At 37.9% G+C, this 22,998-nt stretch overlaps 2 protein-coding genes across 8 annotated transcripts; one reads left to right on the top strand and one right to left on the bottom strand.

The window, feature by feature from the left end:
- Positions 1-3,941: 3,941 nt before the first annotated feature.
- Positions 3,942-10,117, bottom strand: zgc:153738 (uncharacterized protein LOC558115 homolog). The gene is made up of 19 exons (XM_054602995.1): positions 10,107-10,117; positions 8,868-9,228; positions 8,593-8,712; positions 8,180-8,362; positions 8,003-8,074; positions 7,463-7,668; positions 7,263-7,347; positions 7,052-7,162; positions 6,817-6,892; positions 6,226-6,332; positions 6,031-6,117; positions 5,868-5,929; positions 5,655-5,737; positions 5,227-5,334; positions 4,941-5,140; positions 4,757-4,843; positions 4,476-4,653; positions 4,155-4,393; positions 3,942-4,055 (listed from the first exon to the last, which is right to left on the bottom strand). Exons 1-19 carry the CDS (start codon positions 10,115-10,117, stop codon positions 3,942-3,944), a joined length of 2,490 nt encoding a protein of 829 aa, XP_054458970.1.
- Positions 10,118-11,779: 1,662 nt separating this feature from the next.
- Positions 11,780-22,602, top strand: alkal1 (ALK and LTK ligand 1). 7 transcript variants are annotated; one of them, XM_054603299.1, is made up of 7 exons: positions 11,780-11,833; positions 13,883-13,971; positions 14,820-15,101; positions 17,429-17,482; positions 18,778-18,861; positions 20,438-20,511; positions 22,387-22,602. In XM_054603299.1, the coding sequence occupies exons 2-6, from the start codon at positions 13,911-13,913 to the stop codon at positions 20,500-20,502; spliced, it is 546 nt and encodes a 181-aa protein (XP_054459274.1). In that variant the 5' UTR covers positions 11,780-11,833; positions 13,883-13,910; the 3' UTR covers positions 20,503-20,511; positions 22,387-22,602. The 7 variants fall into 7 exon arrangements, with proteins under 7 accessions (XP_054459274.1, XP_054459273.1, XP_054459272.1 ...); XM_054603298.1 differs by lacking the exon at positions 11,780-11,833 and adding an exon at positions 11,842-12,049 and having other exon boundaries at positions 20,438-20,515; positions 22,387-22,601; XM_054603297.1 differs by lacking the exon at positions 11,780-11,833 and adding an exon at positions 11,842-12,049 and having other exon boundaries at positions 22,387-22,599.
- Positions 22,603-22,998: the final 396 nt, after the last annotated feature.

Genomic DNA, 22,998 nt, shown 5'->3' with positions numbered 1-22,998 from the left:
GCCTCCTGCTCTTCTCTCGGTATGATTGGGGAATCTTGTTTGCTTTTTACCACAATTGTCACAGTAGGGCTACAACTATAGTGGTGATGATGAAATTATATATATATCAGTTAACTGCTTGACTCAGAAGAAAACTAATAATCGGTTTAATTGTTATAAAGGATATTCAAGCTGTCTGTAAAAGTGCCATCCCATTCACATTTGCTGCCATTCAGCTTCTTTCAGGTAATGGACAAAACTTCATTCAACATGCCAAACAAATTCCCATTCAGGCTAATAATTACATAAACCAAAATGGCAACATCGGCCTATCAAAATGGACACACATGACATCACTCTGATATGGTTGATCCCTGATACGATTGGCATGCCAGTCCTCGGTTAAGAAGAGCAGAGTAATCTCCGTCACCTCACTTGTCTGAGCTCAGCACCACCAATATAGACTCAGCTGTGATCAGGCTGCATGCACTGTACTGAGAAGAAGGGGAAGCTTTAAAAAAACAAACGAGAGGCCAAATGAGAACTGCCAATCAGTAACTGATTAATTAGATATGTGAGATCATGACATACTTTTCAGAGGCTGCCCACTCCCACCATCATTATGGGGTTTTCTAAATATTCCAAGAGGAGGGCCATTCTTTCTCATTAACTAACGGCTAAAATTTCATAATGCGTCACACAATGACACTGAATCTACCAACCATTATCTAGACCACCTCTAGAGGCCTGATCAGTTATAATATCTAGTGAGATCTTCTACAAAATGGCGTGTATGCCATGTATGCCAAAATGAATAAATACCATAAAAATTAAAAAAATAACATCTTTGAAATTAGTTAAGCAAACTTAAAACAACTGTGAGTTGAAGATTTTTACCTCTAAGAATGCAAACAAAGAAATAATGACAATAAAAACAATGAAAATATCAGATCACCTGCAGCAATGAACCCACCTTAAACTTTAACAAGGGTTTCCTAGAGAGAATAAATCCTTGGGTGTCCTCTTGTTGCACAGATAACAAAAAAACAAAACACCTTCACCTGAAAAACAAGAATAAAAACATCCACCATGGCAACGGATCTGTCCGAGTCTTGTCTGGTTTCACACAAATCCTTCAAGATTAACAACAAATGTTTAGCCAAAGGAGAGCATGCCCAGGTTTGCAAGCTGCGTCCCTGTCCCAGAAACAGACAGCCTATAGCGCTTTCTCTTTTTTTCTTGCTTTGATGAAGCATAGTGCTGAACAGCTGACATATCTCTCCCACATACTAACCTCCAAAATAGCCTTCTGTCAGTATGAGGGCAAAGATAGCTTTGGCTTTAATGGCGTGAGGCAATTCATGTCCAGCATGAATGGAAATATCAAAAACAATCAAAATATGTACAATATGCTTAGTGTGTTTGATGGTTTTCTAGCTTACATGAGTGAGTGAGAGACAAGCTTAGTACAAATGACTTGAAAGCATCTCAGCACAGAAGTTAGGTTATCTTCACGTAGGACGGGGATGTAAGTATAATGTGTACTGCCTGTTGTTTTACACACAATCAAATTCACTTCCAGGTTGCTTGAACTTGGATCTCTTCCACCAAAACGACTTGTCCAAGACAGAACCAGAGCGTTCTGTACATTATAAGGCAGATGCAAATTAATCACATGCTCTTCACAATACTGACCCATATCTTTCAGCATCTTAAACCTCAGTTAAGTCCATAGATCCCCACAGAGGGTTTCCACCATTGCTGTAGTTGAAAGGTCACAAAAGATTGAACAATATATGAAGACATATATATCCCCTGATTGGCTCTCCTGTGTGAGGTAATTTACTGACATCAGAGTTAGAGACAAGGTGGTTTGCTAACAATGATTGCAGAGCTCTTCGATACCAAAAATACACATAAAACATTTAAAGTAACACAGCAGCCATGCAATGCTGAAATTAATTCCTCTATCTCCTCCATCTCCAATGTTCAATTCAGTTCAATTCAGTTTATTTTGTATAGCCTAGAATCACAAATTACAAATTTGCCTCAGAGGGCTTTACAATCTGTGCACATGCGACATCCTCTGTCCTTCCCTCACATCGGCACAGGAAAAACTCCCCTAAAAAACCCCTTTAACAGGGAGAAAAAAGGAAGAAACCTATGGGAGAGCAACAGAGGAGGGATCCTTCTCCCAGGATGGACAGAATGCAATAGATGTCATGTGTACAGAATGAACAGCATAACAGAGATACAACACATTCAATGTATATGACATAAATGATTCATATAATAAGACTACTTATAATAACAGCAGCAATTATTACAGTAGAATTATAGTTATGAAAATAGAAATGTTTGTTTCCATTAAAACAACAAGGTTTTATTTGGTGGGATTCCCTCATTCAGACAGCCAGACAGAACAAAGCATTGAGTTCGCCTCACTTTGATAGACAGCTCCATGTGCCACTGAGCACTACTAAGTCCAGTGAAACTCTACAAGATAATCTCCTAGCGCACAAAAACAACTTGTCGTCACTGAGAGGGGAACAGCCCGCTGTTTTGCAGATCTCCAGCCGGCCATTCATTACAAAGCTTTTAACAGCTTTCTTGGATACTTGAGTGGGAAACGATAAAGAGTATCCACTTGAAGACTTTTGGTTTATGAATTCTAAACAAAACATATATCCGATTTCAAATCGGTGCATTTCATGGCCTTCAATGCAATTTATAAACGGGAATTCAAATCAAGATTGAACTCAAGCAGATCTAAGAAAAGTGAAAACGGCCAATGGTTGATATGGTGAAATGTAGGCCTTCTCGTGTGCAGCATCCTACTGATGCTGATGCACATAGGCTAAAAATAGAGTGACGTTAAAGGGACCAAGGCAACGTGAGGATGTGTTGAGTGAATTTAGAACTCGACAAAACAGCTGAACACTCCACCTAAGCCTCTGGACCCGTTTGAAACTCCCCTCACTCCTTCTTGTGTGTCACATTTCCTCTGGTCCTGACTATCTACACCTGACAGCAGTCATAGCAGAGGAATATAGAAATGTTCAATACATACATTTGATCACAAACGTGTGTACAGTTGTCATTTGAACATGAGCCCTGACTGAATGACCCTGATGCCTTTTGTAACACCATGATTATCTGTGTTATTTCAGTAAGCCACATTCCAAATGTAGTGTTATATGTAACCATATAGTCAGGTAGTTGTAGAGTAGAATGACATTAGATGCCCTTGACAATCTTGGTATATCTAACTACAGTGTGGCCTTGAGTATGAGTCAGCCAGTCCCTCCGAGCCAGGCTGAATTTATTTCAGTTCATATTCAAACAGAGCATGTAGTTTGGTTGGCTGCATTTGAGCGTCTGTGATGGTTGATGTTATTCAGGTAAATATTTCAACTAAATTCAAGGATCAACTCCAGGACAATCACACGTAGAAGTAGGTAATGCAAGATTTAAAATAAACATAAAGAAAACATGGAAATTGGATACAATGATGAATTTTGATTATCGCTATGAGCAGAAATAGATTCACTTATTACATTCTATCTTTGGACAAAATTATCATTGCTTCATACTCTAAATAACTCTTCATAGGATGGTCACATGACAGGAGTTAGCACCCTTCCTTATAGCCTGCACAAAGTCCTGTGTGAGGTATGGAAGCTGTGGCATTTTGTCTCCTTTAACCAAGTAACAGGTCCAAGAAGAGTTCACCATGATATTGCATTTCTAACACAAACACCAGTGTAAGCATTTCATTGCTCACCCTTTCTGATGCATCCTCCAACGGCAGTACCAATTAAAAACACACAACAAAAACAAATGGACTGCTTTTAATTAAATTTTTCTTGTAGGGAGTAAATCAGACAGCCATCATATGATCACATACAAGCTTCAATAAATATATAACTAGATTCAGTTGTGATAAAAACATGATGACAAACTTATTTTTTCCCTTTCTTCTTTGCATCTTTGCCTTTAACTGGAGCCTCTTCTTCTTCCTTCCCTGTGGCAGCTTTAATCCTCTTCTTTCCCAGGGGAGTCTTTGCGTACCAGTTCTGGAAATACACAAGAAAGAAACACAAAAACTAAATGAATATGCAACAAAGCAGTTACAATCATAAGAATGCAATGAAACAAAATATGATATACTGTACTTTCAGGGCCTCTTCTTCTTCCTGAAACACGGGGTCAATCTTGGCTAATGGAGGCACGAACTCAGCAGCGGTCAGCGGTCTGTTTGCCTGCTGTAGGATGCGACGCTTGGTGACAATGCTCTGGATCACCTTGACCATGTGACCTGGTGTGTAGCCATCAGAAATCTTCGCGAGAGAGCTGAGGTCCAGCGCTTTGGTTACATCACCTCCCTGCTTTTTGATGAATTGCTTCCACAAGGCTGAAGACAAGAAAGGTCAAAGGTCAATTTTTTTATACCAACGAAACTAACTAAAATTGTTCTCCACTGTGTCTATTCTTACTGTATCTTGAGCCGTAGTCAGGTCTTGGGATGAGGATGATTTTGCTGTACATTTTACACAGTGACTTGATATCAGCACTTAGAGGGTCTTTAGTCGTTCCTACTATCAGAACACGATCCTCCCCTTTGATCAACTTGAGAGACTTGGGCAAGTCTTTCTTCAAGCGTTTGGGATCTAACTGTGCAAACGCAAAAAGTGGTTTCAATTGCCATGCAAATCAAAAACTGATACATTTAAACAACATGATAATGCTGTTCAGCTTTTATTCTGCCCAGAAATACCTCTTTTTCTTCCTTGGGAACTTTCTTGTAGAACATTTTTTCAGCGTCTTCAATCCATATTACTGAAGGTTGCAGTAATCTTGCAACCTATGCAAAGATGATAATGAAAAACTGTAGTTTAGTCAAAACTTCCCCCAGAAACCAAGTGTTGCATGTATATTCTGGGTAAATACCGCTGTTTTACCTTAAACACCATGTGTAGCATCATGGCAAGGCCACTCTTGCCCTGGTACTTTCCTGCTGTGTTCAGAGGAGACAGATCAAACAGGTTGGCTCCTGTCTCATGGCAGATTGCATGGACCAACATTTTCTTCCCTACACCTTCAGGCCCTGCCAGCAGGATGGCCTTTATCAGGGTTGCCTTCTCGTGAACCGCCTGAGAGCCTGAAACAACACACATCTTCTATTCAAACCAGAAACAATACTTTCAGCTATATTTATTTAAAATATCAATAAAATAACTTTCATACCTAATGGTAAAATTGCATATAGAGATAAGACCTGCCGCACATCCGACAATGATGGCATGGGCTCAATATCATTTTGCCTCAGTGTGGTCCCAAGGTAGCTATAGTCGCCTAGCAACAAGAGAGAACAACTATTAGTCCAATAGTTATTAATCTGCATTGTGAAGCATTGGGAAAACTGCAAGAAAGGACTTTAAAATCTATTTCCTTTAGATTATTGTGGCAATTAGAAATTGTTCATTGTGATCAAAGTGTTTTGCCAATCACAAACCAGAAGAGGGCAGCACATCATTACTAAACAGTTTCTGCACTTCGTCTACACACTAATTGCAATCCGATTAAAATCTCATATACAATTATGATCATAAGGACACAAAGAGAAACCTGAAAGATGGCACACCAGTTTACACAAACAATATACAAAATCTTACCCAAATAATCCTGCAGCCTAACATTATTTGCTTGTTTCAACAAGCCCTGTTCCATCAGCTCCTGACACAGAGACTCAAGAGTCCTAGCAGACGTGAATAGATGATGTAAACGTTTTCCTTAGCAATTGTATTCACTGATTTATTGACTTCATACTAATCAATTCTATAATGAATACCATGTACAACACAAGTGCATCCTCTGTGTGACCTCACCTGTCAGCTGTCAAATCTTTCTCCTTTTTTTTCTTCTTCCCACTCTTAGATCCTTTCTTTTTCTGTGGAGATACATAAATATCATCAGGACACATCTCAACTTATCAATACAACCAAACCTCCCAGACATGTACAATGTGATGATTGTTCTCTCACTCATTACCTTTGCATTTGCTTTGGTTTTACCACCCTTGTCTTTATCCACAGCTAGCTTCCATTCAGCCAGTTCTTGTCTCATCTGCTCATCTACCTGATAAAAGCAGAACCGACCAAGAAGCGACATGAGGTGCTGTTATCAGTTTTAAACACCTTAGTAGCTTATAATTTAAAATGTTTTATTTCCTGTAGTCAGCATTACCTGTACTCGAATCTCTGCCTCAATGACTTTCCTCTTTTCTTCCTTTATCAGCTCCACCTCATGCCTCTGGTGGAAGTTTCTGGACTCATTGCGGGTTTGCCAAAATTCTAAAGATGACAAACATTCAATTCAGGCTTTCTGTGAATGGGTAACTAGGACATTAGTATAGATTGCATTTATACAGCTTCTTTCTATCTTACCGGACAAAGTGCTTTACAATTTGTCTCTAATTCACCCATACATTCACACATTCATACAGTGATAGTGGAGGAGCTGCAACGGAGTAACTTGGGGTTCAGTGTCTTTGTTTAAGGACACTTGGACATTCTGACAGGAGGAGCTGCCCCAGATACTTTACACCGAGAGGTGGTGATTGTCAAAATACAAGAAAACCCTAAAGGTATGTTGCATTTTGTACTTTCTCATCTAAACCGCATATTCTAAAACAATTTTTTAACTGGATGTGGAATCCTATTTTTATCATGTCAAGATGTTACAAGTGTTTGCTTTTATTCAGTTGAGGGGCTACACTTAGAAAGGTATTAAATAATATATAATATATTATTTTTACCTTTCTTAAATTAAACATACCTACAAAGGTTTTGTTTTCCACTTCCAAGTCTGACAGAAAAGCTGAAGGTAGCATCTTCAACCCTGCTTCTTCTTCCTGAGGTTCAGAATAAAGTGAAATTGCTTCACTGAATTTACAACAATTTTTGAGTGAAAAGACTGAAAAGGATTGGTTAGAATAAATACAAATTCCTCTTATCACCAGGATTTACTGTATATTATATGAACCAATAAAAAACGATTTAATACAACTTACTTCCTCATTTTCCTTCTCCTTGTCCTTTTTCCCCTTTTCCTTCTTCTCGTCCTTTCCTTTTGGTTTGTTGCTGGAATCCTCCTCTTCCTTTGCAGCAATTTCCTCTATTAACTGAAAACAATATGTGCACACCAAACATAATTCTCCTTCTGCGAACTAAAGTAAAAATATGCAATAAATCCTTCTTTCAACTTTTGACGGTGTATTTTACCTGTTGAGGGTTCTTTTCAGCAAAAATGAGGGCTGAGCCTCCGTCCTCTTCATCTGGGTAGTCTGGAAAAGATCCTGTTGCATCACTATTTGCATTCAAACAGAAGAGGAAGACAGTGAGAACACAGCTATTTGATTAATTCATTGTAGAAATACTCTCAAATAACAAAAATCATAACAAGTCCCTATGTGAAGCCATACCGGCATTCAATGAACCACTGTCGGATCTGGTCTTTCATGGTCTTGCTCATGTCATGACCCTCTACATCTCGTAGTTGGTTTGTGACAGCCATTAAAGACTTCTGATAATCTGCGTCGTGCTCCTCCCGTTTAATCCGTGTGCAAACCTCACTGGCCTGGGCAGTGATTACTGCAGGGCATGGCACCTTGTATTTTGGATCCATGGCCTATAACATTAAAGTAAACAAACATACTGTACATATTAAAAACAAAAGGAAAACATCATTAAGAAAAATCAAAGGTTTTAGGGAAAAAATAAAGTGGAATACAGCTGTTATATACAGTTTTCATGATATAGTTGCTCCTTTTTTGACAGAAAAACAAGTTGGGAAAACAGGTTTAACTTACTATCAAGCCAGACAAAGTAACACAAAAGGTCTTTAAGTATACATATCATTCAGCTTTTAGATTGGATTAGAAGTACTGGTGGCTTAGTAAAAAGTGCGGATCTATTTTCAAAGTTTAAGGCAATTAGTCAAATTTAAAGCCCATTTCACTCACCATTCCCAGAAAAATCATTTCTTCCTCCCGAGCAATCTTGGCCCTCTTCCTCTGTATGTAGCCCCTCCACACCTGCAAATCACATTCAAACAAAAATCCCTCAGCATGAAAGACAACACAATCCAAAGCCAGCGGCAGAGAAAAGAAGCAAGTAGGATTATGTTGGTAACAGAGGACCTTCTGAATGCAGACTGTTGCCAACTCAATGGCAGCTGTTCCAGGCTCTTTGATCCGGTACATCCTGTTCATATTTCTGCTTTCTTCATTCAACTTGGCCCTCAGGCGTCCTTGACGGGCCCTCTCCGCCACTTGAATGAGCTTAATGGCCTCCTCTTGACTCATATCCTTGGTCGTTAGAGGCTGTTAGGACAAAATAACTGAAACATTGTTGTGCTTGTCTTTGATTAGCTAAATACAACAATGATTGAATTAAAACAATCTTTTTCTTTTCTGTGTATGCTTTTATGTCTTAAACTTTTATCCTATTTTCTTGATAAGTTTTTTTGTATGTTACAAAATGAAATGGACAAATTAAGTCAAAGAATATCAAGAACAGACGTTAACTTAGATGTGGCTTCTTTCCAACTCACTTCTGGGCTTTCAATAATCTCCACCATTTTAAGGATTTCTGTCAGCATCGCCTTTCGTTCCTGTAGTTCTTTGCTGCGATCACTGATGAAATAGCGAGGGATAGGGACCTCAAGGTCTGTCTGGAGTGACAACAAAGAAAATAATAAGTAATATCATTATTGAGGGGTCATCACAGATAAAGCAATGTCTGCTGTGCATAAGTCAATATCATTTTTGCTCAGGTGATTTCAGCAATCCAATTTCATTAAACTTGCTTTTAAAAAGTGAAACTCACAGGTGTAAGCTTCAAATCGTGAAGGATATCATCCATGTAGTGGTACTCCGAAAACTCTTTTTCCACCATTTCATTCTTCAGCTCTAACACCCTCCCCATCACACCTTCAAGAATCGCCCGAATAACTCTTCTCTTCTGAGGGTGGACCACTTGGTCATAGACTTTCTCGAGTTGTCTGAAGATTTGGATGTAGCGCACATAAAGCATGGCCAGACGCTGGAAGAACACCACCCTGTCCTTTTCTGGGCGACGGGGCTCAGCGGGTAGCTCCTCAGTTAGGAGACGGGTCAACTCTAACTGAGCATCGCCCCACAGCTTGTTGTATGTGCTGGAAGAGAGTAAACAATAGGATGAGCTGAGGCTGGGAAAAATTAAATTAAATTAAATTAAATTAAATTAAATTAAATTCAATTCAATTCAATTCAATTCAATTCAATTCAATTCAATTCAATTCAATTCAATTCAGTTCAGTTCAGTTCAGTTCAGTTTATGTTGTATAGCCCAGAATCACAAATTACAAATTTGCCTCAGAGGGCTTTACAATCTGAAAATGGTTATCCATGAGTGATAGTCAAGAATAAATATGTCATAATGAATGCAAGCCACACTTTATTCATGGGAAACATATATACACAAGGAGAAAAAGTATCCAAGATGGAAGATATGTATGGAAAGGGGCGGCTGTGGCGTAGTGGAGAGCAAGGTAGTTCTCCAATCAGAGGGTCGGTGGTTCGATACCCGGCTTCGGCAGTCGATGTGTCCTTGGGCAAGACACTTAACCCCAAGTTGCTCCCGAAGGCTTGCCATCGGTGTGGACTGGATGTTGCATGAATGTTAGTTAGAGTCTGATGGTGGCACCTTGCATGGTAGCCTGTCATCAGTGTGTGAATGATATGTAATATACTACTGACTGTAAGTCGCTTTGGATAAAAGCGTCTGCTAAATGACTGTAATGTAAATGTAATGAAAGATTGTACATTTGTGTGGTATTATTGTAAATTGTTATCATAAAAGGTCATACATTGTAAATGGTATCACAGCTAGAAATGTAAAGTGCAACAAAGCCAGTAAACAATGGCCAAACTGCTAATTAGTCAATGAAACAGAAACAACCATTAAACCAGCAGGACTCTCTGGAGTGCCATGTGTCCCACGTGACATTATTGTTGCCATGGTTCCTGCTGCTTCTCTGCTGCTACAGCCAACGATCGTTATCTTAAGTTTCATCACGTAGCTTACCTCTGCGACATGTCTCTACCTCCTGAGGGTGAAAACACCTTTTCAGTGTTTCTTATCAAATAACCAAACTTAAAGAGTGTAAAACTAAACCAACGTTAAGCTACAGTGCATCAAACATGAAGTCTACGTCCGCATGTTGACATAGCGCTTGGCCCGTCTCCATAGTAACCGTCATTCCGGAAGTGCTAAATATGTAGAAAGTATACTATGAATATCATTATTATATGTCAATGTACTATGTACACAATAAGTATTCTGAACACATTTAAAGTGGGATTATATCATAACAGAAAACAACTTTGTAATTTTTTTTTTTTTAGTTTATGTTGCATAGGTCCACTGCAGACTTTTGGATCTGATATCTAAAATAATATATATATATATATATATATATATATATATATATATATATATAAATATATATATATATATATATATATATATATATATATATATATATATATATATATATATATATATTTTAGATATCAGATCCAAAAGTCTGCAGTGGACCTATGCAACATAAATATTTAAAAGGTCATCTTCCCCAAAGACCCGTGGGCCTGTCATTTGGGGAGTCTAAATACATTAACTTTTTTAGATTAATAAATATATGTAAAATAAATCAAATATTCTACAGTAATCCAGTTTTATTTCACTCCATAGTAGTATTTCTGGTAAAATTGTAAAGAGAAAAGTATTCTGATTCTAGCCAATAATCACACCAGAAAGTATTGCTTTAGTTTCTTCATCAGAGAATATATACCCAATGCGATCAATGTTGAACCTTAGTCTAAGGACTTCTCTTGAAGGACATACTGTATATCAGTAACTTTGAAGTGAAGTTCTTTTTCTTTTGTAGTTATAAGTTTAAGAATTTACTGTACAATTTCTTTAAGGTAGGCTGACAAAAGGTAAGATGAGTTCATGCTGAATAGCAAAGTATATAAAACATTTGTATTCCGGACCACTTTGTTTGGCAAAATGTTACTTGAAAAAACATGTCCATCAGGCAAGACAAGAGGGCATTTTTAGCCATCAAATTAAAACAAGTTCTCACATTCTTTTAATCATAATGTTTACAGTTGCACTGTAGATTTGAATTTCTCAAAAGGTAATATGTTGCCAGATTAATCTAATATATGGTTGAAAAGACCATATATTTATATCCATAAAGTCATCAAAAAATAAAGACCTTTTTCTAAAACAGTGCAATGCAGTTCTGCAGTTCAAGGTGGGAACATTTCGCGGTGTGAAATTGTGTTTGTGCAATAGTTCCCAATATAACAATACTTGATAATAAAATTAGGATTATTTTACAGGTCATTTTTAAACAAAAAAGATGTGACCTAAATTAAAACAAAAAACACCAATCGTTTTTATTTTCATAGTCTTCACTGCTTCATGTTTCCCTCTGTTTCATGTCTTTCATTCATTTTTGGTGTTTTGTGTTTTATTTTGTTACTCTCCTCTCTTTTCAGATCACTTCACCTGCAGTCACCTGACCTCCTGCTCACCTGTTATCCTTCCCCATTTAGTCTGTCTCTACAAAAACCTGCCAGGTTTTGCTTATGACCTTGCCTGCAGGTTTTGGACTCAAACCCTGTAAGCCACCTGCAATAAATCATAGCTTTGTTCTTTCTGCAGCCTCATCCTTTATCTGTGTTTGAGTCCTTCCCCTGCTGAACGACAGGCAGGAAACAGCAGGCAAGATTAGTGGCAAACAGGTAACAGAGCACCAAACAAAAGATGAAGACAACCCAACAAAAACAAAGGAACTAGGAAGTTATTTGTCGAGACACACTGATTGGGAGCGGGAGGTCAGGTGACTGCAGACCAGTGCTAATGGGGAACAGGTGAAATGAATGAGGGCGAGGCAGACAATCAAATCTGGCAGGAAAACACCCAGGCAGGAAGTGAGGTGATGTGAAAGGAGAGCAGAGGTGAGTAATAATATAAAACACCAAGCATGAATGAAAGACATACAGCAGAGGTAAAACAAGACCGAGGAGCAGGGCAGGTTATAACAGTTCTTTACTAAGGGTCCTAACCAATTTAATTTTTTAAAGTTCAAATTTACTTAAAGGTCAACAGCCTGTAGACAAAATCATCTTTTACCAAGGTTGCTTTCTTTAAATAACTGGATTTACTTTTCTTATGTAGTTTAAGTTTATCTTCATGTTTTTGTAAGATATGAAAAGGGAGTAAACTGGATAAGGCACCTTGAAAGACATTTCTATATTTGTCATATAAATGCGACCAAAGAGAGAGAGAGAGAGAGAGTTCTCTATTCATTCATCTTCTAACCTAGATTTGCATTCATACATTTTGTTCCATGTATAAAAATATAAATGTAATTGAATATTGTCTCCTTTTGCACCTCTGAGTATTTGCCTGTCGTTTAAATGGGGATACCATCTGCTGCCACAGGATGGCAGTCATGTATGGCTAACGATGCTCTATAATCGGAATAACCTTTGGAATCTGCTCAACATTTTTCTGAAGTCGGTTTATCTGCCAGGTGATTTACAACAATTTTTATTTAAAAAGCATTAAATTGCTAAATTTCTTGGTTTTTTGATAACTATTGACAGCATTTCTAATGCAACTACAGTAGAAGAGAGAGGTTGTGAACTTGTGCAACTTTGTTTTATACTTTTGCTCATTTTAAAACGAGGGGGTGTACCATCTGGTTAAGATATTGATCTAGTGTCATGATTAAAAACTCTCCAAAACCACAAATGCCCTAAAAATAAAAGGATGTTCTACTTTGTGTCAAGCTTTCTAAATATAAGGAACAACAATAATATATCCATTATCCTATATAAAAGCCTAATCACTATATTCAAACAGGCCTAATCGCTCCTTGTATTGATGGCCTCCCTCTAATAAATCCTAACAGGGTGTCACTCTGGCCTACTATTTAAGAAAACCCTTCTTTTCAGTTTTTAGTCAGTGTTATTTGTGGCCATTATCCTCTATTTCTTTGGGGGGGGGTCTATACCTGGTTTTGCGATAATATTTTTTTATAGCATGCCTCAAAGTATGTGGAAGTGATACATTTTATAATTTATTTAAATGTGTTTTATAAAAGTTTGCCAGTTTGCCAGGAGAGCGACCATGAGTCAAGCTCTGCTTTCTCCAGATCCCCATGAGATCTCCTCTATTTCTCATTACTCATTTATTTGAGGAATGACTCCTTTTGATTTTTGTCAAAGAAGACTTCTCCTGTATCGGATGAGGAATTACATAAATGGATTCGAAGTATTCGGGGAAACTTGTACATGCATACTTTATGAATAAATATTAATGAGAACCATGGAAATGAGTAATGCGCGAGGAAATTCGCCCATTTGGTTATCTTAGGCCAGCAGCTTCTTTGAACAAGTGAGACACCACTAGGTGGCGTGCTTCCTTTGGATTTACAGACGCGTAAAAGTCTCTCATCCAAGGCCACTCGGTGTAATGTGACAGGATGCATGCAAAGTCCAGCTGCCGGTGCCAAACTAAAACTTAGCAGAAATAAAGGAAGCTTTAGCCTAATAAATTCCGACTATAAATTACAGATGAAAATATGATCCAATTTGCAGACTTAATGCTTTCATTAAATATTGCATTCATTTCAGGTTAATTTAACTTTTTTGATCGTCTTTAAATTGGGCTTTTAATTCAGACAGCTGCATTAGAAGTCCACTAACTTTTTGAACTCTCTTTAAATGCATTTTTAATTGTATCATACAATCTCATGCCGTTTTAAACTTTTAACACAATTCTAGATTTCTATCCAGTAAGGCTGGGAGACGGATGGCTGCTCCTGGAGGCGCATTCTCTGCAGCGCTTAGGCGGTCACAAGACTTGGACATCGGTGAGCAAAAACACCGACACGCTGACAGGTCAGCCAGGAGCTTACAGGCCCACAGATTCTCCTCTTCTCTGCACCCAACGTCCAACAAGTTGCTCCATTTGGAAAAAATACTTTCCTGCGCACTGACGCGCCACGGTCTTTATTCTTTATTTATTTTTTAAATGGAAATGTCGGTGGGTCTCATTTTGTTAGACGTTTAAACATTACTTTGCTTGTAAAGGATCGTTTTTATTTGGAGCTGAAATTGTCCAGGAAAACTACAACTAGTGATGTTTTGGTGCGTAAAGGAGGGGCGCATGGCAAAGTGAGCGACTGCCGCTGGAAAAAAATTGCACCAAAGATGTCAACATTGCTTAACCACCCACACGAAATCGATTGTATTACCTTCAAGAAGGTGGCTCCTCGTATAAATACGGAGGCATTATTTCAAGAAAGACGGTGGTGAGCACAATCTGCAGGCAGTACTCTCTCTCCCCTATACGGACCACAACGCCTGGAAGAATTTGCTGAAGACAACTGTGTCCACTCTCCAGGACATACGCACATTTATCTCCTAAAGTAAGTCCAAAGTTAGAGTGACTTTATTTGTTTTACCAATGTGTTACACTAGAAGAAATAGGACTGGTGCGCAAAGTGCATTCTGGGGATTTATTCCACTTATATAGAGTGTGTATGGTACCTCCTGAGGGATTTATTTTTAGAGTAATTTTGGGAATGTCAAGGATCTCAAATGGCAAGCAATTTGGGTTCAGCATGATGCAAAGTGTACAGCTATCTTTTTTGTTGTTGGAATGAAATGGACTCAATTGCATGTGTAAAAAACCCAACTTATTTGCTTATGTTCTCAGACAGTGAAGTCATGCAGGTGGAGAGGAAATGGCACATTCTGTTGACAATCTTCTTTCTGCTCATCACCTCGGGCCAGTGTATGGACAGCAAGGACGTCAAGCAGAAAGAAAGAAGGACCCTGTTGGATCTAATCTTGCAGGTTATCAGAGACAGCCAGCAACGGGACAAACCCGTCTCCAGGCGCTGTAGCAGTGGACTCTTCACTTCAGCCCAAGACATGAAGTTCTCCTCCCGTGAAAAGCCTTTCTATGTTCCTAGGCTGGATAACAGTAGACTCATAGGTAAGCTGATAAGATTTATTTATAGGTCCTGATGAAAGCATAATCCCCATTTTACTGTGGGAGACAGCTGTCATTGGACTGGTCTGTGCTGTACACCTTATTTAGGAGCCTTATGGATCTTAGTGTATGCATGTTAATTCAAGACGTATGGAAGAGGAAAAAAAGGTTTTCTTCTCATAAATGGTATTTGGCAAGAATATGCTTAAAAGACAGGGTACAGCATTCATGTTCTTTTTGTCCTCAAATGTCTAACTCAGTTTAAAGTGGTTATATAATGCATGTAATAAAGATATACTTCATCTGCGTAGGGAAAAGGGGCTATATCCATAGACTCTCTATAAGAAGCTATGTTACATTTTTCATACTTTGTGTTCTTATTTCTAAGAGATACCTTTTCACCCCATGTCTTGGACATATTGCTCCCTCGTTCAAACTGCGATTGATCGATGAACGGAGACATGGATAGGTACAAGGAACTCATGTAGGAGGAGCCAACTTGTGAATGATTCATTCAGAGTGATTCATTGTGGAGTCTTAAACATGAATGACGACCGCCCTGCACGCACGCAAATGCACTGTGACGTCCCATAGAGCATCTCCAATCGAGAGCATCTCCGCAAGACGCACCCGGCAGAGCGGAGACGCAGGACTGGCTGTCCTTGAGTCACATTCATGTAGTTCACAGCGTTGTATCAAAATCTGATGTCTCTGACAAGTGAGAATGAGTTTGGTGCAGCTCTGCCTTTAGGGGCTTGAATGGAGCATTATGTTCAGACTGGATTTAAGCCATTTAACTAAGTCTTTGATACATACCTCTTCAATTATCTGAGATCACACGCAAAGTTTGCCTGAGGTTTTGATTAAGGATTGTGCCTCACTGGTATGTGCAATGGGAGTTTATTAAGAGCAGAGTGAACACATAGTGTTTATCTGCCCTCAGATCCTCTCTACCGTCACTGTCAGTTAGATAATGTTCTAGTGATGCTGCACAGGCATCCCAAAGCTCAAAGTTTCGGCCCCAGGTTATGCAATGGGAAAAGTACCTTTCTCAGACCAGTGACTGGATGGAATTTATCTTTGAGGTTATTAAAAGCAGCATATTGGCAAATGGTGCGTGTGACACTACCAAAAGATCCATGGTCATGCAAGGATAGAGGTTTTTAACACAACGAGGAGGAAGGAGAAACATCTGTTAACCCACTAATGTGGGTGTGTGTTGCCTTTGCATGTTACTCAGAAGCCACAAATTGCGAACATGTTGCAGACAGACATAAGGAAAGGTGTTTATTATACCACTGGTTTTATCTGTTACAGCTTCTTCAAATTTAAAATGTATGAAACAAGAAATAAGCTTGAGGCTGGCAGCTATAGACTTTGGTTTTATTTTTGTTGACATGCATTTATTAATGCCTGGGAAAAACCACACACTGGTGCATAATAAACCATGTTATCTGTCTTTTTGTAATCCAGGCTGCCATTTTCACTCTTCACATCTCGGTTTTGTCTTGATGGCACAGTCTGCTCTCACATGTCCATAACTGTAGAATTTTAAAATATATTTTGTTTGATTAGTCGGGGTATGGTGTTTTTGTTCTGGCTTTACTGTATATATGGAATTTAAATGTATTTTTTTTTTAAAAATGACTTTCTCTGCTGGCTTTCAAATTTGCTAAATTGTTATCTTTCATCCTCCTGCAGTAACATCTTATATGTTCCTGGGTCTGGGGATAAAGTAACGTTAGCCCAGTAACTACTTGCATGGACTTATTCTGATGAGCATTAAACTCCCATACAATAATCTCTTTAGCCTGTTAGATCGGCCAGTGTGTTATCAGACACCTTCATGTGTTGCCTGCATGGACATTGAGAAGGAAGGGGGGGAACTTGAGGCCATAACCCCATCTAGACTTTATGAAATGTCCAACTGAAAACAGATCTCCATAGAGAAAAATGTTCATCATTTAAATATACATTTGCTGCTCTACTGATGAACACGATTCACAACGAATCATGTTCATTTAGATTACTGTAGTTAGAAATTATGTTTTTTATAAGATGCAGTGAGTGCTGTAGAATAATTTTAATGCCCCAAAAATCTCCAGCACATTAATCATGAATAATAGTGCAGCCACACATAGTTCTGATCTTTATTTTGACCTTTTTAAAGGGCTGATATTGATAAATTCCCTTTTATTTCAAAGATGCATGCGAAGGAGGATGACTCCGCCAATGAAAATCGTATTTATCTTGACTATTCTCAATTGTCAGTCTCTCAGTTGTTTTAAAATGACTGTTGATTAAAAAGCTGACTGATTTTTCTTTTCCAGAAATCTTTCCTAGAGATGTAAACATGAAAGGCAAATTCATTCAGCATTTCACAGGTAAGAAAATTGACATCAAAGACAACATCATGAGTGCAAAGTTTCCTTTTCAGACATGTTTTGAAGCATAGTAGTTACGTCCCCTATACAAACTTTGGCTAAAATGTATGCCAACAACAGGCTACATGAACACTGGCACTCCTGTGGGTCAGTGGAGGGTTGCCCAGCTTAGCTGTAGGGTAGAAGTGCAGAGAAACGGCACATGGTCTAAAGCCGACAGAATTAAGTTGAAGGCAGTGCAAGGTTAAGCTGATTATTTGTCTCAGGACCTGTGTGTAGACTTCATGATTGGTGTGAAAATCTGTAAGTCAGAAGTGATTATAGTTGAAAACTCAAGTTCTCTGTTCACCAAGTCCAGTTGAACTCTGACTCCTTAACCAAGAATGTGGTATTGAACTGTTCCCTTTCACTTTAGTTTTATTTAAAGGTAGTTTTAGTATAAGGCCCTTATACGCCCCTATAGGAGGCTTATTAACATTATTTTGTGTTAAGACCATATAAGTGTTAGTCATAGTTAAGTGTGCAAAATAAGATTTGTATTTATCTTAATAAAACAATACAAATGCTTAATGTTGTATTAAGTATTTGTGATACTCTCTGCATACAAACATTTTTGTGCAAAATGAACGATTCCCGGCCAAATAATGACCCCTGAGGGACTCTCAAGTAATATCCATGCATGTGGACTTTTGCTCACCTATGTTTACAAATTGTTGCCCGTTTCTTTTACCTTCTTACCCAATTCAGCAGAAACTCTCTGATACCACGTCGTTCTAATTAGTCGAGTTATATATTGTGGTCATTGGTATGAAAAGCTTTTTTTTCATTAGAGCCCACATAATACCATTTTTGACCATACAATAACTCCATTTATTCTTTAATTCACTTAGTGCCAAAGATGTTGCGCTGTTTGTTCTAAATCCATAATGCCTCTCGCTGAAAATTGTCAATCTCCAGCTCTATATAAAGGGGTGTCTTTAGATATTTTGATTTTGCTTGGGAATTTTCCAGTTTGGAGGGAAAAGATACAAGTGAGTTGGTGTTTGCAATATCATCTATGACGTTTTAGACTGTTGTCGTATCAATAACCACAGTCAGTGGGAAATGTTACTTTTACAGCCCCCCCTCCCATCCCTTTGTTGTTTCTAATAATGCTGTTTAAAAAATATAAGGGGAAAACAGCTTAAGAAAATGCATATGAAGCGCTATAGTTTTATAGTACTAGCAAATTTGATAAAGAGGAAATAATAATTGAATTATTTATCATTTTGCCTGATGAGACCTTTTCTATTAAGCAGGACCAGTCAAGTTCTCGTCGGAGTGCAGAACACACTTTCATAGACTTTATCACAACACGAGGGATTGCTCAAGACCAGCATGTATGTATGCCTTTTCCTCTGATGTTGCTCTTTTTATAATGTTCTCAATGTCTGTAGTGCCATCCTTCATCATCACAAGTGCTTTTAAAGGCCCAGAATATATTTTCAACCAGCTTCTTACTGTTGCTGAGTTGGATGCATAGACTGTATATCATAAGTGGACGTTAACACTGTGACGTAACCCACTGGTGTGTGGACTGCCGTTTTGCAGTTCTATGAGCAAAACATTGACATCCCAGACCAGACAACACCATGGCAGTGAACTGTTAATCATAAGGTAGCCAAGCCCTACAGCATAATCTGCTTTGTGTTCTATTTTACTCTAAATGGGACCAGAATTTACAAAATGAACATCATGCTGTATTAAAGAAGACTTAAAACTAGTGATTGCGACCATAAACTTATGTTTACTGAGGTCATAAATAGGTGAGGAGTCATTTTCTCAAAGACTTCAATACAATCAGACCTCTTTTCGCAACCAGAAGAGTTTCCCCCTGCTGGCTATTAAAAATAATGCAAGTTAAAGACTCTTCTGCATTGGCTTCACCTTTCAGATGCCTGGTTGGATTATTTCAATTGAGCTGAGAGTTTTTTTCATCTACTTTTTTTGTGCTCTACTTATTGGTTGTATATTTGCTGGGCTTAGTTGAAAATAGTTGATCTCACATACTTCCACACTATATCAGGAATTAGCAATATTTGAATCGAAATCTGATGACGGTTGCTGGGCAGTTTGCCACTGTCAATCAAATCAAACACCCACACAGTCCTGATTAAGGATGTTAGGATGTTTTTTTTACAAACCTTTTCTAAAGAAGAATTTAAAAAAAAGATTACATAATCGATCCTTTGGAGAAAAGAAAAATAGCATATTCCCCTTAGATATACCCCTTATACTTACCCTGCAACCCCATGGAGGGTCCTGAACCCAAGATTGGGAATATAGAAGCAACCAAAGCTATAACCACAGTTTGCAACTGATGGAGCAATCCTCCCTGGAATGTATACATTTGGGAATTAAGGAGACATCGGTGAATGATTGCAGACAATGCTCCCTTGTCACAAATGGATTTCTGTTAAGTTACACTTGCCTTTATTGTGGACAGAGTGAATGAGAGAAAGAAGACCCTCTTCTTTTAGTGCCTTTTGCGTCTTTGTTGACTCTGATGCAGTTAATGGGATGACGCAGAGTATTGTTGAATGTATGGCTCATCTCTCAGGCTAATGTTGCTGATGATGATATTAGAAAAAAATGAGTGATTGTGTACTTCACATGCAGAGCTGCTCTGTTAAAGGAACATTGCAACACCTCTGACGTCAGTTCTGCCTCGTATGTCTTATTCATTGGTACAAACATTTCTCTCACTATTGAGTAGTTTTTAGTGCATTTTAAATGTCAACGATAAAAACAAAAATACCTGACCTGTATTACAGTTTATAGGAAGTTTATAAATAGTTTTTTGTCATTTGCTTCGACTTTACTAGACAAGGCAAACTATATTGTGGGCTTCTTAAATACAATATGGTATGGATAACATATTCATGGCAATTTCTTTTCCCACTTTCTTTTTTTCAGATTACAAAAGATGTGCAAGACTGCTAACACGATTAGCAATGAGTCCACTCTGCATGCAATCGTAGATGTTGCATGTAAGTAAGTGTTTTTCTCCTCTTGGCTGGGGTTTAAGTTCACTCTGGTTTCACGTCAACCTCCCCTGTGGCAAAGTAAAATGGTCAATTAAGATGGACATATGTTAACAATGTTTGTGTACACAATTATGTACATTTTCCTCAGCGAGATGTGGAGGAATTCTAATGACTGAAAACTAACGCTCACATAATCAGAAACATAAAAACTGATGCTCACATAATTGGAAACATGTCTGTAGTGCATCTGTCTGCAACATGTGTGTGCTTTAAGAATATATAATTTCATGCGGTTGGTCATGAAACACGGTCCTGTTATGTATTTAACTTTATTTATTCAGCATTAACGATGGTTGGCTGAGGTTTCACACAAATCGCACAGTGAGAGAAACAGATTCCATGCTTTTATTTTTTCATGTACAACGTGTTTTCTTACAGTTTCTGCAAACGTAACTATTAAGGGCTGCAACCAATTATTTTGTCGTCTGTCCAAAAAATAGTGAAACATTTCAATCACAATTTCCCAGAGCCCAAGAAGTCTTAAATCACCTTGTTTAATCTGACCAATGGCTCAAACCCTAAAATATTCAGTTTCTATTCATATAAAATAGAGCAGAAAATCTTCTCATTGGAGCAGTTGGAATGATTAATCGATTAATGAAATTGTAAATTACTATTTTTCCCGTTACTTATCAACCATTTCAGCCCTATTTCTATAAACCGTGTTATGCCATCTCTTTGTAAAACAGTTGTGATTTATGAATGGTCTTCTGTCAGTGTTTGGCCAGATGTGAAGTGGATAGTCATAGGTAAAACTAGGCATTTTATGGTTGATAGTTCCTTTATAATTTCATATAGGTATTAAATAGATAAATGTACATTTGTGCAAAATTGCTAGTTTGATTATTTCTCAACTGGAAATGAGCTTTCTACTACAGTAACTACATGTATGTTAGTGCCACTCAACTCAACTGCCATGAAAAGTATTTATTTTTTTGTCCTAAACAACGCTCCCTGATTTTTATAAACATAACACATATCTATCAGTGGAATCAAAACCAAACATTTTATAAGAAGTTTAATGCTCAGTCTGAGGGCAAATCAAGAAAAGTAGAATTAGATGAACAGGAACAATTTTATTTTTTTTATCAATCCAAAAAAAACTGCTACATGCGTCTTTGGCTAACATTAAACACACTAATCCTAAACAAAGACATTCTCAGGACAATGCTAGGACTCAGACTATCGTCAGTGCAGTGATTTTGGACGCAGTCATCCCTTTTGTTAAGGCGATCTTCCATGACAGCCGGTCTGATGGGTTCACTGCCATCTAGTCCTAAATCCAACATGGGTAAAAAGAATGTACTCTCAGTGAATGCAATTAGGTCTACCTGGTGAGTGATTGCTGCAAGAGAGTTCATCTACACAAGTGGCCATTTAGGTTAATTTGAGTTCTTCTTGGTAAGGACTTATGGTGATTATTAAAATAAAGAGGCTGACACATTCTCAGGTATTCAGTTTCTCAAGTGAATCAGATAATAAGATTCTGTCTGTACTGTTCTGAGAAATCGGACAAATGTATATCACAATCGAGGGGCTTTTGAAAGGGTGATTCATTATATCATTATTTAGTTATCCTGGTAATTTCTGAATGAGCTTAGACATAACATCCAGGAATGCCAGTAATGGCAGACCAGTAATAACTGTCTTAAGAAGCTGACAACACAACTTTCTCAGAAAGGTCGAGATGTCAAGATGGTTTTTTTTTTGCAAATACTAGATAGAAGATTTTGTTTTTTCTCTGAAATATAGCTTCAGAGCATGCAGAAACTCTAGATGTTTTACTCTAATCAAGTTTTATTTCTCATTTCATTTCAGGTCCCAAAATAATGGAAGAGGGATCAATGTGTTGCCAAGGAAGTGCCTTCAAATCCACAGCAGTCATATGAACATTGTTGTGTTTATAACGTTTCTATTTTTGTTGTTCTTGTCATTATTGAAAATGCTGATGGACATTGTTGGTTTTTGAATGGATGTGCTTTTTATTTTAATGTACCTGTATGAAACATTAATTTAATATTAAATTCACCTATTTATTGAAACTGTATGTATATAATTCTTTCACAAATCATTCAAAATCAGATTATTTTGGTTATAAAAGTCAGATCGGATGGAGAGGAAGGTTTTTCTTTTTTTTCTCCTCGTATATGAATTCCTTTTACACTATTATGCTGATATTATATTCTGAAACTGGTCTGGTCTGTCATGCTCTTCGTTGTCTTCATTACATTTTATTTGGCACTTGAGTGATTGCTGACAATGAGAACATATGGAATGACAACAGTGGTGATTGTGCACTGCAGTACTGAACAATAAAGAATATTAAAGCACAGCAAATTTTGATATTATTGGAGATTGAGGGGAAAGAGGGAAACTATAAAGATTCAGATTAAGCGTGTGCAGTCTTATAATGACGACCCAACATTTATC

This window comes from Anoplopoma fimbria, chromosome 8 (assembly GCF_027596085.1).
Source record: "Anoplopoma fimbria isolate UVic2021 breed Golden Eagle Sablefish chromosome 8, Afim_UVic_2022, whole genome shotgun sequence".
Classification (NCBI taxonomy): domain Eukaryota; kingdom Metazoa; phylum Chordata; class Actinopteri; order Perciformes; family Anoplopomatidae; genus Anoplopoma; species Anoplopoma fimbria.
Note: the sequence above shows the minus strand (reverse complement) of the source record. Positions and strands in the feature narration are given on the sequence as shown.

What these genes read in the sequence shown, in the direction of transcription:
- zgc:153738 (XM_054602995.1), bottom strand. An exon ending in AAAGATTTGACAGCTGACAG is followed by an intron (nt 5,738 to 5,867) that starts GTGAGGTCACAC and finishes CACGTCTGCTAG; the next exon opens with GACTCTTGAGTCTCTGTGTC. An exon ending in TGCTACACATGGTGTTTAAG is followed by an intron (nt 4,844 to 4,940) that starts GTAAAACAGCGG and finishes ATCTTTGCATAG; the next exon opens with GTTGCAAGATTACTGCAACC.
- alkal1 (XM_054603299.1), top strand. Translation starts at nt 13,911, where the DNA reads ATGGCTGCTCCTGGAGGCGCATTCTCTGCAGCGCTTAGGCGGTCACAA. An exon ending in ATTCATTCAGCATTTCACAG is followed by an intron (nt 17,483 to 18,777) that starts GTAAGAAAATTG and finishes TTTTCTATTAAG; the next exon opens with CAGGACCAGTCAAGTTCTCG. An exon ending in GGATTGCTCAAGACCAGCAT is followed by an intron (nt 18,862 to 20,437) that starts GTATGTATGCCT and finishes TCTTTTTTTCAG; the next exon opens with ATTACAAAAGATGTGCAAGA.